The sequence below is a fragment of the Bos indicus genome, chromosome 16 (genome assembly GCF_029378745.1).
Source record: "Bos indicus isolate NIAB-ARS_2022 breed Sahiwal x Tharparkar chromosome 16, NIAB-ARS_B.indTharparkar_mat_pri_1.0, whole genome shotgun sequence".
Classification (NCBI taxonomy): domain Eukaryota; kingdom Metazoa; phylum Chordata; class Mammalia; order Artiodactyla; family Bovidae; genus Bos; species Bos indicus.
In genome coordinates, this window is record NC_091775.1 from 38,421,887 (window position 1) to 38,440,449 (window position 18,563).

Genomic DNA, 18,563 nt, shown 5'->3' on the forward strand with positions numbered 1-18,563 from the left:
TCACGAACCCAGATCCACTTCACCTGAAATCTTGTCAGTAGGCATTAAAAAAATTCTGCCTGAAGAAGAGGAAAACGGAATGATAAGGACCACCAGAAATATCCCACAGACCACAGAAGAGCCAAATTTAAAACTATATAAAAGAAGAGTATAGTCAAATAAATGAAGGAAGAAGAAAACGAGAACGGGGGTGAAGTATGTTTTTTTCTCAAACCAGAAATTATGGCAGTAGATAAGCGCACTTGAAATACTCTACCCATCAGATCCAATATGTACATTTTATATATAAAACACTCCAAGGTATGTATATATTTTTTTAAAGGAAAGCTTGGAGTAGTATTAGGGTGTGTTTCCGCTTGAGAAAAATAAAGGCGAATAAACACTTAGATATTTGCTTAGGACACACAAAGAGCATCTGTGGCCTAACACACTGACCACTGAGGTTGTCTATGGCAAGAAGCAGGGCCCTGGCTTCAAGGACAGGGACTTGTTTCCTTGTCTGCACTCTCATACTATTCAAACTTTTTAGTGAATTCAAACATTTTTCCAACAGAGAAAATATTCCACCACGGTGCAGCATTAATAATTCTACTTATGTGTATCTTAGAAATACTTTTAAGAGACAATAAATTCAAAGTGATATTTGGAGAGTCTATCTCCCATTAATAGAAAAAAACTTTTTAAAAACACATTAAGATGAGTCAAATGCAAGTGCTTCTAACCTGTAACTGGTGTTTTTTAATCTTGGGAGGCTGCCATAGGCCTTTATACCTCAGAATGTAAATCCCATTAAGAAACTACCACAAGTAAACAATACCACTTTATCCCCATAATAGTGAATACTGCCGTGATATTAAGGGGCTGCCTATCTTTGGCACCACCTACTTGAATGGCAAAGGGTGTGTAAAACTCTGCCTCTTTCTAAGAAATGATCATTTCTTTCATTAAAAAAAAAAAAATTCCTGAAAACAAAGAGAAACATGGTCCACACCAGCACTGATGTTATTAAACTTTTATCTCATCCTAATAACAAATACCAGCTGTAGATACTTTTAGGTAAAGACTTATCCAAAACTAGAGACAGACTATCTAGTAAACTGAAATAAAGTTCTATAAACAACTACCCAGGGACAAAGAACTTGTTGCCTGCTCCACAAACCACTTGTCTGTCTATAGCATCTCATGTGCTGTTTTCCCTCAGGAAGCTTTCCGATGAGAATAGTAACTTATGATTTCTATAGATATCAAAATTCACAAGCACTACCCCATACATCAGCCTCCATCTCCCACTCCTGGTCTAAACGAAAGGCTGTGAGGCAGACTGTCCAGGTTACTTACTCGGTCATGAAGGAAGATAAGAGCCAGCAATATGTCATAGATCCCAGCACAGACCTCTGCAGAAGACAATGTTTCCAAAACCACTTCCAGAGGCTGCACTCGCTCAGTGACGAGATGAATGCCGTCTGCTTCCACAGTGCAAGATAAAAACCTTAGCAAGCACGGGTGACGAAGGGTCTTCAGGTGCTTTAAAAATACAAATAGAAAAGTCGGTAAAGTTAATGACTCCACGCTTTACCATCTGAGCCACCAGGGAAGCCCAAGATTAATTATAGTCTCATATATATTGTAATCAATTCAGAAAATGTATACTTAAATTCAAGGTCTTCTCCAGTTTCTTACCTCCCCCACCTAACCCCCAAGTTTCAAATAAGGCAAAGAAAATTCCATGACTTGTTCTGACAGTGTTTACTTAACCAGCATTTATATTACTCTAGAGAGACTTTCATTTCCATGAGTGTAAGCCCCCAAGAGCCCGGATTTCCAATGATTTTTGCTATAGACTCTGAACAAAGCATGGAAAACAACATGTGAGAACTCTGAAAAGTAAACAAGAGCATGTAGATTATGGACGGCAGTCACCCATGGGGTGAGTTTCCCGGTTTGGGGGATGTCCCTTCTCACAGCTGTGCGCTGAGGGCAGGCCCCAGGTGCAGAGCAGTGCAGCAAAGGTGGCTAGAACTCGAATGGAAACTCTGCCAGCTTTGTGGCCAGGAGAACCGAAGCAGGTTTGAGTCTGAGGAAGCTGACCCAGAGGAGAGAGAGCCGAGGGAGGGAGAAGAAGAGGCCCCAGTTATCTGTATACCCACACAGGTCTCAGGCTAACCCCAGAACCAGTCACAGGACAGACCCAAATTAGTACAGCAAAGTTTTGAAAAATGAACTAAGGTTTGAACTACCATGCACAGGAAGGGTGAGAGCAGAGTAGTTTAAAAAAAAAAGGTGGGCAGGAAGCTTGAACCCAAGGGAACTGACCATCTGCAAATGAAAAACATCAACATTCTTCAGAGAATTATAACAGAATCAAGAGTCTATGCAACAGGGCATTCAAAATGTCCAGGATGCAATCCAAAATCACTCAGAAGATAAAGAATCATGAAAATGTGAAAAAACAGCCAACAAATACCCCAAGATTGACCAGACACTGGATACTAGAAATTATCAGAAGGAATCTGAAACAGCTATCACCACCATTCCCGCCTGGAGATAAAGGAAACAGTTATAAAATAAGTAGAAAGATAGAAGCTCCCAGAAGAGAAATGAATGTTACATAAAAGAACTAAATGGAAATTTTATAAATTAAAAATACTACAAATAAAAAAATACAATGGATGAACTTAATAACAGAATGATAATGACAGAGACAAGACTCAGTGAACTTAAAGTTGTTAACCAATCTAAAGAATGAAGAAGAAAAAGTAAAAGAAAAGGTCAGGGCTTCAGAAACCTGGGTGACAATAACAAAAAGTTTAATGCGCATAACTGGAGTTCTAAAAAAAAAGAAGAAAAAATAATTGGGACATAAAAAAATATAATGGCTGAAAACTCCCCAAATTTGGCCAAATACTTAAGTTTACAGATTTAAGAATGTCAGTGAATGCTAAATATGATAAATCAGAGAAAACTACACCTAAACACATTATGATCAAACTGCTGAAAACCAAAGATCAATTTAAAAATCTTAGAAGTAGCTAGAGCAAAACAACACAGGTGGAGAGATAAACTGAATGATACTAATTTCTCATAAGAAAACAGAATCCTAAAGATAAAGGGGAACTATCTTTAAAGCAATGAAACAAAAAAAATCATCAAACCTGAATTCTGTACCTAGCAAAAATACACTTCAGGAAAGACGGCAAATTAAAAGCATTTTTGATCAAGAAAACAGAAAAGTTGTTGCTAGATGATCTGCTCTACAAAAATGCTAAAGTTAGTTCAAGCTGAAAAGGAAACAACACCAAAGGGAAACCTGGATCTTCAGGATTGCAAGAAAAGCAGGTTAAAGCTGAAGGTTCCATTTTTTCCCTCTTATTTAAAATATATAAGGCAATGGCACCCCACTCCAGTACTCTTGCCTGGCAAATCCCATGGACGGAGGAGCCTGGTAGGCTGCAGTCCATGGGGTCGCTAGGAGTCGGACACGACTGAGCGACTTCACTTTCACTTTTCACTTTCATGCATTGGAGAAGGCAATGGCAACCCACTCCACTGCTCTTGCCTGGAGAATCCCAGGGACAGAGGAGCCTGGTAGGAGGCCGTCTATGGGGTCACACAGAGTCGGACACGACTGAAGGGACTTAGCAGTAGCAGTATGTAGAGGAAGCACTGTAACACTCGCCTGGTAAGGTTTTCCACGTGTGCGATGTACATGCATGCCTGTGTAGCTGTGCGCACATACAGTTAATATACATGTAACAAAAGGACAGCAGGGTTGGAGGCTGGAGACATCTATGTGATTCCAAGGCTTCTACATTTTATGTGACTGTGGTACAATGCTAACCATAATTAGTGGTTAGTACTAACTAACCACAGTTAATAACCATAACTAATTAAAAGTTAGTTATGTATACTGAAGTCCTCAGTGTAACTATTTTTAAAAAAATAAAGAAATATATAGCCCCCATTCAAGTTACATTAAAACAGAATACTAAAAATATTAAAATAATTCACAAGAAGGGGGAACAGAAGAACAAAAATCAGAAGGGGATGAAAAGAAAACAAATGATAAATAATTACATTAAATGTTAAAAAACTAAACACTCCAATTAAGAGTGGATAAAAAAGGAAGATCCAACTATATGCTGCCTATAGAAGACACACTTTAGACAAAAGACAGAGATAGGTAAATGAATAGAAAATAAATGAATTTGATGGAAAAGGATATCAGTAGGCAAAAGAAGGCTGACATGGATATATTCCTATCAGACAAAATATACTTCAAGACAAGAGTATGGCCAGAGATAAAATGGGACAATTACTTAAGAATAAAAGGGATAATTCATTAAAAAGACATAACTAATTATAAATGTGTATGCGCATAAGAGCAGAAACTCAAGATACACATGAAGTAAAACTGGGAAAATGAAAGGGAAAAACAGACAATTTCACAATCATAGTATCAGAGTTGGAGATTTTAAAGCTCCTGTCTCAACAATCAACAGAAAAAAAAAAATCAATAGAACTAGCAGAAAATGAACTAAATAGATAAAAACTTAGAAAACCTGAATAATATCAACTACCTGAATCAAACTGAGATTTAGAAAACACTTTATCCAATTGCAGATACAAATTCTTTATTTGATGATCAGTTTTCTAGTTAATGAAAAGAGAAAAGCTTTAAAGATAGTTGAATATAATTAAGGGGATTAAATGTTTAAGTAAAAAGGCAAAAAATAAGAAAGCAAGATCAACAAAATTAAATTGTTTATCGTGGATCAGGGTACTAATCCATTCAAAACTGTTTTATGATCCAGCACATTATTCAACCATCTTTAAAACTTTTCTCTTTTCATTAACTAATGAGGTGTCCCAAGTGGCTTCTTATTTGTTTAAATGAAGGAAGAAAGAATGGAATAGATCTTGCATGATTCTGAATAAGCACTTAATTCAGCAAAAACACTGTCACTCCTCTTTGGCACATGTAATTATGCATAAAATTATGCATAAATTCACAGGAAAGGTGAGCAGTTAAGAATGAAATAGAAATACTTCTTGATTTAAACTTCTGCTGTTCCAAAGAACAGACGGAATGACAAGATGTACTTGCTAAGTTTAACTAGGATATTTTCTCAATGAACATCAATTAAAGAGAAAAATGCTTTTGTTCTGGTGGAGAATAGTGACTGCTATTGAATGAGAGTTATCTGAAACCAAGTATCGATCACATCTCATTCACTCCACTAGGTACGAGGATTCTGAGTAAGAACTTTATATTATTAAATATGAGTAGTAGTAGATATTTTGCCGATCTATGCCCACACACAGATGTTAAGTGTGTGGTATCCCTACTATTCAGGAATCAGTTAGGACTCAGCCATTCAGAGAATTAATTCAAGCCTCAGGGGCTTGACTTTTCATTACCGTTCTACCTCGAACTTGCTACTTCACTTTGAAAACAACACAAAGTAGTTCTCAACTGTAGCTTAAATTCACTTGGAAGTTTTTAGACAAGGAGAAAGCTTTACTGTCACTCTGCTAGAGAACTACAACAAAATAACAAGATGCCTAAACCAGTGAGCAAGAATCTTCAGGGAGACATATTATTCCTCCTACCCCTAAAATTCAAATTGGAGAAAAAGACAGAAGTCCATTCTCTTTAAATGTTCACTGCCTGGAGGCAGGGTCATAAACCAAGAATAAAATGCAGGAAGGTAAAGGGATAAAGAATTCTGTGCTGGAAAGCATGCTTTGGGGAACAGGAGATTCTGAATAGGCACGTGGAAGTAATAGCTCTGGAGCTCAGACGAGGTTTTGACAGCTATTTAGAGACAAAAGGATGAGGCTCAGATGAGGTTTTGACAGCTATTTAGAGACAAAAGGATGAGAATGTGAAGTCTGAGAACTCCGGTGGGAACTAGCCGAGGGCCAGTGCCACCTGGTGACCCTAACACCCGGAGGGAGGGGTAACACTTCCAAGTTCTTCTCAGCGGGTGGTGCTTGGGAGCCTTGTAAGAGAACCAGACTTTGACCATGAGGGGAAGGAAATCATTTTTTTCAAAGCTGACGATACAGGGAAGTTGATTTACCAGAATGGGGTTATAAATAGCATAAAAAAGGCTGAGAGGGAGAGGAACAGAAAGAAAATGTCAGCATAAGGAAGAGCAGTAAAGCATTTCCCAAACGGAATTCAAGCTCCTTTAAGCACAGCAATCAGTCTTTCTATTTCTTTCTCATGCCCACACAATGTGGGTTCTCAAGTATGTTGACCAACAGCAGCGTGAACCCACCCTGGAATTACAGCATGCCTCCTAAGGCACTCCACAGAGCACCTACACAGCATCTAAATACCTATTCTGATGTGGCTGCCAGATAGAAAGACACTTAGGAACCATTCTTTGAGCCTGCACTCACCATGAGGCCCTAACTAAGCACTTACATTGTATTATAGCAAACCACAGAGTAACCAAGTTCTGACAGGATTTACCACCCCTTGCAGGCTATTGGTTAGAAATGAATCATAATCCCAGTGAGAAAATTATACTGCTGTATCAACAGCTAATGAATTCAGGATAAAATGAGAAGGTGTGATGGACTTGAAGTATTTCTGATACTGTTTTGTGGCCAAAGGTTATACCTGCATTTCATCTTACTTCAGAGGTTAAACAGTGTGCTGAGACTGCTGTTTTTTATTTACAACATGGTTAGAAGAGCATAATCCCTACCTAACAATGTTTGGCTAAGGAAACACTGCGTATCTGCTTGAAATGGTAATCCTACCATTGACAGCTATTAGAAATGTCAGTGGTAGGATTAGGAACCTGATCTCTAGAGAAAAGAAGCAAGTTAACGATGGTACTTCAATATTTCAGGTATCTAGGAAACCAAGTCTCTAAAACCTGTTGCAATCCCATTCGTTTCTCAAGTACTATGACCTTCATCTAAACTCCTTATAATTTTGTTGCCATTTCAAAATTTCTCAGATTCATGGTTCAGGTATTCAAAGCCACATGATAGCCCGAGGAACCTAAGGGACAAGTATGAACCACTAGAGAAGAGTCAGGGCTCCGAAGAGTATGTGTAGATAACACGGGCAGAAAAAAATATTCCTTCTCAAGTTTTGCAATTCCTACAGTGTGGAAGTCGTCAAATATTGCATGAGTTTTGCTTCTTCCCTTTAAACTTTTATGATTTGGGTTGTTCAACTTCCATGCTACATACACCATAAAGATTAACATAATTTAAAAAATCTATGGTCTTATAAATGATTATAAATTTCTAGTACCTCACTGCTGCTGCTGCTAAGTCTCTTCAGTCATGTCCGATTCTGTGCGACCCCACAGACGGCAGCCCACCAGGCTCCCCCGTCCCTGGGATTCTCCAGGTAAGAACACTGGAGTGGGGTGCCATTTCCTTCTCCAATGCATGAAAGTGAAAAGTGAAAGTGAAGTCGCTGTGTCCAACTCTTAGCAACCCCATGGACTGCAGCCTACCTAGTAATAGTCAATTGTTATTTTTAAAAAATGTGCAATCTTATTAGATGAAAATAATAGGAAGTATGTCAGATAGTAACTGCACCTAAGCAAAAGACAGGGAGGCAAGGCATTGTATCTTTTGTAAAATCACAATAAAAAAATATTATCAATTCCCAGATGGGCTGGAAAAGAGACAAATGTGTGGTCTTAACAAAAAGCACAATTACTTAGTGATACAACAGCCAGCTACACTTTTTATCAGAGCACATTAATGGAAAATGCATTCTGAGCAAAACATTTTCCTTAGGAACCATCTTACAACTGTTAATCTCAAGGCTGATCAGAGACATCAAATAATGAACTAGTGTGACAGACAAAATGCCTAAACTATATTCCTGCTGCTGCTGCTGCTGCTAAGTCATGTCAGTCGTGTCTGACTCTGTGAGACCCCATAGACGGCAGCCCACCAGGCTCCCCCGTCCCTGGGATTCTCCAGGCAAGAACACTGGAGTGGGTTGCCAGTGCCCTCTCCAATGCATGAAAGTGAAAAGTGAAAGTGAAGTCGCTCAGTCATGTCCTACTCTAGCGACCCCATGGACTTCAGCCTACCAGGCTCCTCCGTCCATGGGATTTTCCAGGCAAAAGTACTGGAGTGGGGTGCCATCACTATATTATAATATAGCCCTTTATAATCATGATCAAGGTATAAACCATTTAAACAGATCTATGAAATACAGGAGTGGGTTGCCATTGCAGGGGAGAAGGCAATGGCAACCCATTCCACTACTCTTGCCTGGAAAATCCCATGGATGGAGGAGCCTGGTAGGCTGCAGTCCATCTGGTCACGAAGAGTCAGACACGACTAAGTGACTTCACTTTCACTTTTCACTTTCATGCATTGGAGAAGGAAATGGCAACCCACTCCAGTGTTCTTGCCTGGAGAATCCCAGGGACGGGGGAACCTGGTGGGCTGCCATCTACGGGGTCGCACAGAGTCGGACATAACTGAAGAGACTTAGCAGCAGCAGCATGAAATACAGGCTTCCCTGGTGGCTCAGACAATGAAGAATCTCCCTGCAGTTCTGGAGACCCAGGTTTGATCCCTGAGTCAGAAAGATTCCCTGGAGAAGGAAACGGCAATCCACTCCAGTATTCTTGCCAGAAGAATTCCATGGACAGAGGAACCTGATGGGCTACCGTCCAAGGGGTCACAAAGAGTCAAACACTGAGTGACTAACACTTATGAAATATATATCAATGTTTCATTCTTATTGTTAGCACAAAGAGACTCAAGATAATACAGATCATAACGTCTAACAAAGACCATGAATCAATCTGAAAGGGCTTTCCTTTTTAGAACCTTCCTGAAGATAATCTGAATGCCTGAATACCCAAGGAAATGGCTAACTAGACAAATATCAGCTAATACTTTCCTTTTCTCTAATCTGAAAAGATACTTAGGGCTATTTTCTTGAATTATATTCCAAGGTGGAGTCATTTTTTCTAATGACAGCCCAAGATCCCCTGAGAGCAGGTCAGCCAGCTCGCTGGCGCCCTTCACAGGAGCAGCGGTTAGGAGGCTTGAGGTGGGAGGAACTTCTTCGTAATAATAAAACTGAAGCTGCTGGAGGTTGATGCTCTAGGGTCCCTCAGCAAGAAGTAGGGCCCAGGTCACAGTCTTTCTGGGGCATCCCATCCCACATTCCAGTTTCACATTCTTTCCGGGAGCACCACAATGCCTCAGAAAAGGAAAACACACCAGTTACAGTTCCTAAAATATATAATTTCCAGATCTATCCCATCATCAGCACACCAATTAAAATGTTGTCTGTACTTATAGCATTTTTGCTATGCTAGAATTAAGTCCCTTTATCTTCTGTGAGCCATGTAAAATCCCCTCCCAAACTTTCTCACTAAAAAAATAAAATACGATGAGAAGAGCTATTACGCTGAGTTGCATAAAGCTTTTGGCTAATCTGTGGTACTTGACCTCGTGATACAAGCTGGTGACGTTCCCATGAAGTAAGGACAACTGTATTTTCAAAGGCCATGAGTGAAAATATTACTATGACCTACCCCTTTGGAACTTTATTAATTTCATGATTTTTTAAAATAGAAAATAAGAAGATAGTAAAAAGTACTAGCTATTAGGTAGTCACCTATGAAGGTACCTTGGCAGCTTTATTAACCTTATCTTCGTTTTCTCTCTTATACACAAAGACTGACGCGAGTTTGCCATCTTGCAATACAGCGGGGTAAACAGCAAGTCCGGAGGGTAAGGTGAAAGGCGGCTCCTTCAGGGCATAGCTCTTCAAAGCGCTGTTCTCTGAGCCCATCCCTTATTCGGTGAGACAGGGGTGCTGCAGCTCCTTCTCAAAGCCAAGCAGACCTGAAAGCAAACAGGAAACATTTCCAAACGCTGAGTATCTGAGCCATGAGCCAGAGACAGCCAAGTAACCAGACCCAGGCACTCCGCTGCAGAAACTCCTACCACTGCCTACAATCCTCATCACCTAGGTCATGTGACAACAAAGACAGTCAAAGTTCAGCAAGTTACCTGCAAGGCTTGACAATGAACAAGTAATAGCTCTAGAAAAAAACGCACTGAACTAAACAGACACATGCAGTTACTGTCGTTCCCAACCCCCACTGCACACACGGAACCTCCACAGAGGAAAAGCGATCCAATACAGAATAAGGGCTCTCTGGCTCCCTAACCCACTTATATCCAGTCTCACAGAGGAAAGTGCTGCAAAACTTGATCATTCAAAAATGATAAACTTCTGGATGTCTAAAACAACTCACAATTATATGAAGAACACTACAAACTGGAAAATATTTCTAAAAATGTTGAAAAAGTTTGTATAAATCAAGAAAACATAAAACACCAGCAGAATAATGGGAAGGGAAACAGATAACTCATTGAACACAAATGACAACAAATAAAAGAAAAAATACAATCCCATGACTGCTCTCCGAAGTATGCTAAAAAGGGGAAAAAGCAAAACTGTATAATCCCAAACATTAAAAAGACGTGAGATTCTAGGAAATGCAAACTTTCTATAAGGACAGAAAACAGCTAAGTGGTTGCCTGGGGTGAGACTAGTTAGAGGAACCATGGGAGAGGACAGGAATACAACGGGGTGCAAGGAAACTTTGGAGGGAATGGATATATTCAGTATACCTTGACTATGATTACAGTGATGAGTGATCTACTGCTATAGCTACACACACACACACACACTTGAAAGATGTATTAAGTATTAGCAGGTTTGTTGTGGATGTCAGATCATGGATGATTCACATACATGAATGTGAATGTATGTGAATTCACATTCTGTGTTTGTCACAAACACAGACATACATTTGCCTGCACCTCCCAACTATTCCACAATAAGAGCATTTCTTTCAAGGATACAAACTCATGTGGTTACAACAGACAGTACACAGAGGTTCAGCAGTATTGGTGGAGTAGTAAAGGGCTTACTGTGTGTGCAGGCGCCTACTGTGACTGGGTTTACACTACGAAGGGAGCCACCATCACAAGGTCCCAACCAGAACTGCCACTTCAGAACTGCCAGGTCACACGATTTACCCATAAAGAGCCAAGAGCCTGAATATTTATGTGGAAATTTCTATATTTTTAAACATTGGCTACAACATTTTTAAACCTGTATAGGCCAAACAACACATGTCTGAAAAGTTTATGGCAGTCAGTTTTTAGTTCTGGCTTTACCATAACTTAAAAAATACAGGATAAAAAGAGTTCTTACTAACTCTGGCAGCGTGGGAAGCAAATTGAGAGCTCTAAGTAACAGCCAAAAATCTAAGTGGACCTTTAAAAAATTCACTTTAAAATCTTCATCCTTTGGGTAAATATAAACCCAAGAATCATTATACGTTGACCCTCTACTTGGGATTTTTTTTCCCCTACCTTGGTAAAGTTCCATTCAACACTTACTAGGTTATCAGAGTATGTAATACTACTTAAAACACATACCCCAACCAAAGAATTTCAAAGGGCTACAGACCTACATATAAACCTGAATAAGGATTATAACATGCATAAGGGCTAAAGTTATCTAAAATTGATGTTTTTTTAAAACCAAAGAATGTTTCTGAGGATAAGAACTAAGCTGGCTTTGTAACAAATCCACTGAGTTCCTACCTACCAATACTTTGAGCTCCAAACTCCAATACTTTGGCCACCTCATGACTCACTGGGAAAGACCCAGATGCTGGGAGGGACTGGGGGCAGGAGGAGAAGGGGACGACAGAGGATGAGATGGCTGGATGGCATCACTGACTCGATGGATGTGAGTCTGGGTGAACTCCAGGAGTTGGTGATGGACAGGGAGGCCTGGCGTGCTGCAATTCATGGGGTTGCAAAGAGTCGGACATGACTGAGCGACTGAACTGAAGAATTATGATAGAGGCAAAAAAAAAAAAAAATAATAATAACCCCCCCAAACAAAAAAACACCCCAAATGACAACAAGAAACAGTATTAAAAAGTATCTCAACAACAGCTGACCCTTTAAAATCACAGGAAATTAGGGGCACCCATACCCTCTTGGTCAAAAACCTAAGTATAACTTTACAGCTGACCCTCCGTATCTGCAGTCCCACATCTGTGGATTCAACCAACAAAGGGGACCCGATCAACCACAGATCACCAAGTACTGCTCTAGGAAGATGTTAAAACTGGGTTTTATTTGGGTCCATGACCTAAAGAAATACCACCTGAAAATTCAAAGGAATGAACCCCTTCCTTGTGAGAACTCAAAAGGATGACATTTTATTAGTTTGAAAGCATGATTAATGTTGACAGCAGTCGACTAATACCACCCTGCAGCGCTTACAGTAGTTGGATTATAGCCTACTTTCAGTAAAAACTTCATTAGTTAGTGTTGATCACTCAGTGGAGTCCGACTCTTTGCCAGCCCATGGACTTGGCCCACCAGGTTCCTCTGTCCATAGAATTCTCCAGGCCAGAATACTAGAGTGGTTGCCATTTCCTTCCCATCCCAGGGATCGAACCCCATCTCCTGCATTGCAGGAAGATTAAATACCGTCTGAGCCACCAGGTAGGCCCTATTGAGAAATAAATATCAGGAGGGAAATAAAAAGATGCGCTGTTAACTGCAATTTGTATATGTCTTATAAGCAGTAATTCTTAATTCGTAGCTTCACAATTCTGTATCCTAAGAGGCACAAAAACTATTGCTATAAACAACGCTTTAAAAATGACAATTCAGCTAAAATGGACTTACTGAAATGTAATACTGGTAAACAAGAACACCTGGACTTCCAAAATGCTCTTTTTTGTTTTGAAGAGTAAAAGGGAAAGCACCAAATCATTTAACTTTGAAATGAAAAAGTCACAAAAAGGCAGAAAAAGATATTCTAATATTAGCATAGGTGTTTTTCAAAATTTACCACCTGGTGGCTCAGCTGGTAAAGAATCCGCTTGCCAAAGCAGGAGACCAAGAGACACAGACTCCATCTCTGGATCGGCAAGATCCCCTAGAGAAGGAAATGTCAACTCATTTCCAAGCTCCAGTATTCTTGTCTGGAAAATTCCATGGTCAAAGGAGCCTGGTGGGCTAGTCGATGGGGTCGCAGAGTTGGACACGTTTGATCTCTCCCGCGCGCACACAGACACTAAATTAAAATATTGGGTAGGCAGTTTCTGACTTGTATAGGTATCATCGTCTTCTCTTTAAAATGTTGTTCACCTATCTTCCTTCATCCTTTTATTTCCTTGGGCAGCACATCAAGTTTCTAGGCCACCTGTGGGATTAAAAGTCCTCGTCTATGTTACTGGGCAACTCATACACTAAACAAAGAAATGAGTGTTCTTTGGGGAACTCGCTCTCCTTCTCAAGTAATTGGGATGATCGTGATCTTAGCTCCCTCAACTTGGAAGTTCCAACAATAAGGTTTTACACTGAGAGTTCAAAGGACATCTGTTATTGATCGGTATTTTGTTATCAGGTGACAATATTACTTGAAGCCCTTTGATCTGTTTCACGCATACATTCCCTATAATGAACTCAGTCCAGCAACATATAATGAAGCCTTTGCGTACCTAAAGAACTAAGTATGATTTCAGCTAAGGCACGGGATGTTTTGGGGGTATGCGCACGGGTCCTTAAAAATAACAGTAACAGGGATTCCAAAATTCAGGATCCAACTGAGTATTCGCACGGTTACCCATATATGTTTCACCTTTATTCTAAACAAAATGCACGAACCAGAGACAGGAGCCAGCGGGGCCTCTGGGGCCCCGCACCGGTCTCCGAACGAGAATGAAGGCAGCATCCCAGGGCGGGCGCGAACCCATGCTCCCCCGGCTCGGCCCCAAGCGCCTGGCACCGTCTCGCCCCGCCGCGCACACTCGCCCTTCCGGGGGCCAGGGGGGCAGGCCGGGAGCGGTGGCTGGAGGTCGGCGGAGATCTGACCGCTACGCCTCGGGGTCGCTTAGAGGCCGGGGCGGCGATTCCACTTCGCTGGCCGCTCACCTTCCACACCTGCCCGCGAGGCCGGGCTCAGTGGCTCCCTTCCGGCGCCCCACCGGGCGGGGTTCGTCCGCGACGCCCAGATTTGCAGGGGGCCCGGCAGTGAGCACAGAGAGGCTGCGCGGAGGCGGCAAGCAGCGCTCAACCGGCGGCGGTGCCGCGCCGAGCTCGCCCCCGCGCGGGCCCCAAGCGCGGACCCGCGAGCGGGGCGCGCGCCCCCCGCCTCGCTCCCGGCCCAGGCCGGCCCCATCCCCGGCGGCCCAGACCTGCACTGACGCAGGACGCAGCCGGCGGCTCCCTGTTACCTGCGGGTGGGCGGTGGGGGAGGCGGCCAAGGGTCTTAGCTTCGGTCCCCTCTTCGCCCCGTGTTGACACCAACCACCCTCGCCTCCCCCGTGACGCACTAGCCTCTACCCCCACAATCTTCCGAGTCTGGTCTCTCCGGCACCATAGAGACGGGTCCGGAAGCCGGAAAGAATGCCGGCTTTCAGCCCTCCAACGCCACCACGAGGGCGAGAGCACCCGGAACCGAGATAGAGCGGCCGCGCAGGTGTTTCTCAGGCCGGTGCCATCTTGAGTGCGGGCGCCAGTGCGGGCCCGCGGCTCACTCTCTGGCCCTAGTCTCCTAGTTGGTCTGTGAAGATGTCTCCTCTCTTGGACTCTGACTTAAACGTGAAAGTCAGCCTTGATTTTAATTTTCAGCCTTTTAACTGCACGTCTTAACTGGATTTCCGCCCTAATCAAAAATGGCCGCTGGTGGCCTCTAACAAATAGAAAAGGGGCGGGACGGAGAAGAGGCACACTCTGGAAATTGGTGAGGACTTTTAGGAGAGTGACGTGACTAACCCCGCAGCTCTGATTGGCTGTGCTGCGTGGGCCGAAGTCCCAAGAATCCCTGGCTAAAGCTGGCAGAGGTGGAAGAGATTCCAGCTGAAGCCCTTTCAGACAGAGAATCTGAAGTTACGCTTAAATCAGCGGGGAGTGAAATTGGGATTATTAATAGTGTTTGTGGGTCCCTGGGTCAGGAAATCCCTAGGAGAAGGAAACGGCAACCCACTCCAGTATTCTTGCTTGGAAAATCTGTGGCCCATGGGATCGTTTAGAATCGGACACGACTGGGCGCGCGTGCACACACACATTATTAATATTGATCGGATCGGATCGGATCAGTCGCTCAGTCGTGTCCGACTCTGCGACCCCATGAATCGCAGCACGCCAGGCCTCCCTGTCCATCACCAGCTCCCGGAGTTCACTCAGACTCACGTCCATCGAGTCAGTGATGCCATCCAGCCATCTCATCCTCTGTCGTCCCCTTCTCCTCCTGCCCCCAATCCCTCCCAGCATCAGAGTCTTTTCCAATGAGTCAACTCTTCGCATGAGGTGGCCAAAGTACTGGAGTTTCAGCTTTAGCATCATTGCTTCCAAAGAAATCCCAGGGCTGATCTCCTTCAGAATGGACTGGTTGGATCTCCTTGCAGTCCAAGGGACTCTCAAGAGTCTTCTCCAACACCACAGTTCAAAAGCATCAATTCTTCGGCACTCAACCTTCTTCACAGTCCAACTCTCACATCCATACATGACCACAGGAAAAACCATAGCCTTGACTAGCCAGACCTTTGTTGGCAAAGTAATGTCTCTGCTTTTGAATATGTTATCTAGGTTGGTCATAACTTTCCTTCCAAGGAGTAAGCGTCTTTTAATTTCATGGCTGCAGTCACCATCTGTAGTGATTTTGGAGCCCAGAAAAATAAAGTCTGACACTGTTTCCACTGTTTCCCCATCTATTTCCCATGAAGTGATGGGACCGGATGCCATGATCTTCGTTTTCTGAATGTTGAGCTTTAAGCCAACTTTTTCACTCTCCACTTTCACTTTCATCAAGAGGCTTTTGAGTTCCTCTTCACTTTCTGCCATAAAGGTGGTGTCATCTGCATATCTGAGGTTATTGATATTTCTCCCAGCAATCTTGATTTCAGCTTGTGTTTCTTCCAGTCCAGCGTTTCTCATGATGTACTCTGCATATACGTTAAATAAACTCCTTTTCCTATTTGGAACCAGCCTGTTGTTCCATGTCCAGTTCTAACTGTTGCTTCCTGACCTGCATACAAATTTCTCAAGAGGCAGATCAGGTGGTCTGGTATTCCCATCTCTTTCAGAATTTTCCACAGTTGATTGTGATCCACACAGTCAAAGGCTTTGGCATAGTCAATAAAGCAGAAATAGATGTTTTTCTGGAACTCCCTTGCTTTTTCCATGATCCAGCAGATGTTGGCAATTTGATCTCTGGTTCCTCTGCCTTTTCTAAAACCAGCTTGAACATCAGGAAATTCACGGTTCACATATTGCTGAAGCCTGGCTTGGAGAATTTTGAGCATTACTTTACTAGCATGTGAGATGAGTGCAATTGTGTGGTAGTTTGAGCATTCTTTGGCATTGCCTTTCTTTGGGATTGGAATGAAAACTGCCCTTTTCCAGTCCTGTGGCCACTGCTGAGTTTTCCAAATTTGCTGGCATATTGAATGCAGCACTTTCACAGCATCATCTTTCAGGATTTGAAATAGCTCAACTGGAATTGCATCACCTGCACTAGCTTTGTTCGTAGTGATGCTTTCTAAGGCCCACTTGACTTCACATTCCAGGATGTCTGGCTCTAGGTCAGTGATCACACCATCGTGATTATCTGGGTCGTGAAGATCTTTTTTGTACAGTTCTTCTGTGTATTCTTGCCATCTCTTCTTAATATCTTCTGCTTCTGTTAGGTCCATACCATTTCTGTCCTTTATCGAGCCCATCTTTGCATGAAATGTTCCCTTGGTATCTCTAATTTTCTTGAAGAGATCTCTAGTCTTTCCCATTCCGTTGTTTCCCTCTATTTCTTTGCATTGATCACTGAAGAAGGCTTTCTTATCTCTCCTTGCTATTCTTTGGAACTCTGCATTCAGATGTTTATATCTTTCCTTTTCTGCTTTGCTTTTCGCTTCTCTTCTTTTCACAGCTATTTGTAAGTCCTCCCCAGACAGCCATTTTGCTTAGTTTCTACTTAATAGGGTCTTGTGAAAATAAAGTGAGTAAATGTGATATTTTTTAGAACTAGTTGACTCAAACCCAGTGTATTTTCTCTACTATCTTACACATGATCTTAGTCATCACTTCTATTTAATACTTTTACAACCTCACAGTTGACATAAATCATTCAATCACCTAAAAGTTTTAAATTCTTTCTGGCTTATTACAGTTTGGATAAGGACGCCACAGTTACTTCACCAGATTAAGTGAGTGAAAGCAAATAAAATGAATATTTATTAGAAAGTAGGCACAGTTAGTATTTAATTGTCTTATTAGCTGGTTGAAAGTGGTGCTCTCCGTCCTAGGTCAGCACTATCCTATAGAAATAGAACTTGAGCCACAAATGTATTACTAAGTTTTCTAGGAGCCACATCTGAAATAGTAAAAAAGAGGGGCTTCCCTGGCAGTCCAGTGATTAAGGCTCTGACCTCCCACTTCAGGGGCATAGGTACATAGCCAGAAGATTGTGATTTAAACAATCACTCAATATAAAAAATTATTAATAAGATACTTTACATTTTTTGTACTGTCTTCAAAATCTGATGTGTATCTTTTACAATTTAAACTAGCCATATATAAATGCTCAAAATTCAAATGTAGGTAGTGTGATCACACTATTGGAGGGTGCAGTTGTAGGTAGGTTTGACCACCAGCTTGTACTGACAAGTTGAGAAACAGACCCACAGGGCTGCAGAGGCAGGATTCCACTGTCAGCATCTGGCAACCGAAAATCTTGCAGACCAGTGGGAAAGCCAGAACCAACAGGGATGAAGCCTCAGATGGCATCTGAAAAAGTTGAGGACTAGAATTTTTAAACCCTGATTTACTAGGAATGGAGAGCATTCTTTTGAGATTTCATCTCTAGTGTTCATCATGATAATTATTAAGCTGTTATTTTTTCTGGTTAAAAGCCATTTCTGGCATTCACTATGATAATTAGCAAAATATCCAGTGTTATCAGAGATCAAGGTGACTAAATTATTTGTAGCTCCATCTCTGGAATGTGGCCTTTCTGGTATGATGCTAGCTAACTATTTCTGGAGAGTGGATTCATGGTTATTAGAATGCTAGCTGCTTCTAGGGCATAGCTTAAACCAAATAACCCACAAAGAATATTACAGTGTCCTGAAGAAATTTAAAGTCAACCACAGACATTGTGCACCCATGTTGTAAGGAATATTGGCCTGCTTTGTAAACTGTAAACACTACACAAATGTTATAGAACTTACAAGCTTATGTTACAGACTATATGTATCCCACAGATATTTAAGACACACCTTTCTGAGCCATAAACTACGTTAACCAGTAAGAAAAGAAGATAACAGTCATTACAGAAAAGTGTGTTCTTTGAGGGGCCCAAATTAAACTTTTTAAGTGATTGAGGTAATGGTGCTAGGAATGTTACTTTTGTTTTTGAAGTGCCTGCCCCAGCACCAACAAATAAGTTTCAAACTACTGTGTGAAGCTGGGTATGAGCCAAATGACTCTACGCTCCCTTGGTTACTCTT

At 41.9% G+C, this 18,563-nt stretch overlaps 1 protein-coding gene across 3 annotated transcripts in view; it reads right to left on the reverse strand.

The window, feature by feature from the left end:
* The window catches only part of SCYL3 (SCY1 like pseudokinase 3), a 41,735-nt gene extending 27,282 nt beyond the window's left edge, over nt 1-14,453 (reverse strand). The window contains exons 1-3 of one of the 3 annotated variants that reach the window (XM_070768128.1): nt 14,295-14,453; nt 9,641-9,858; nt 1,339-1,524 (exon numbers count right to left, since the gene is read on the reverse strand). In XM_070768128.1, the coding sequence (XP_070624229.1) occupies nt 1,339-1,524; nt 9,641-9,805 (351 nt within the window). In that variant the 5' untranslated portion in view covers nt 9,806-9,858; nt 14,295-14,453. Of the gene's footprint in view, nt 1-1,338; nt 1,525-9,628; nt 9,859-13,992; nt 14,147-14,294 lie in introns of those variants that run through there. The other 2 variants (XM_070768129.1, XM_019975930.2) reach the window with 2 other exon arrangements.
* Nucleotides 14,454-18,563: the final 4,110 nt, after the last annotated feature.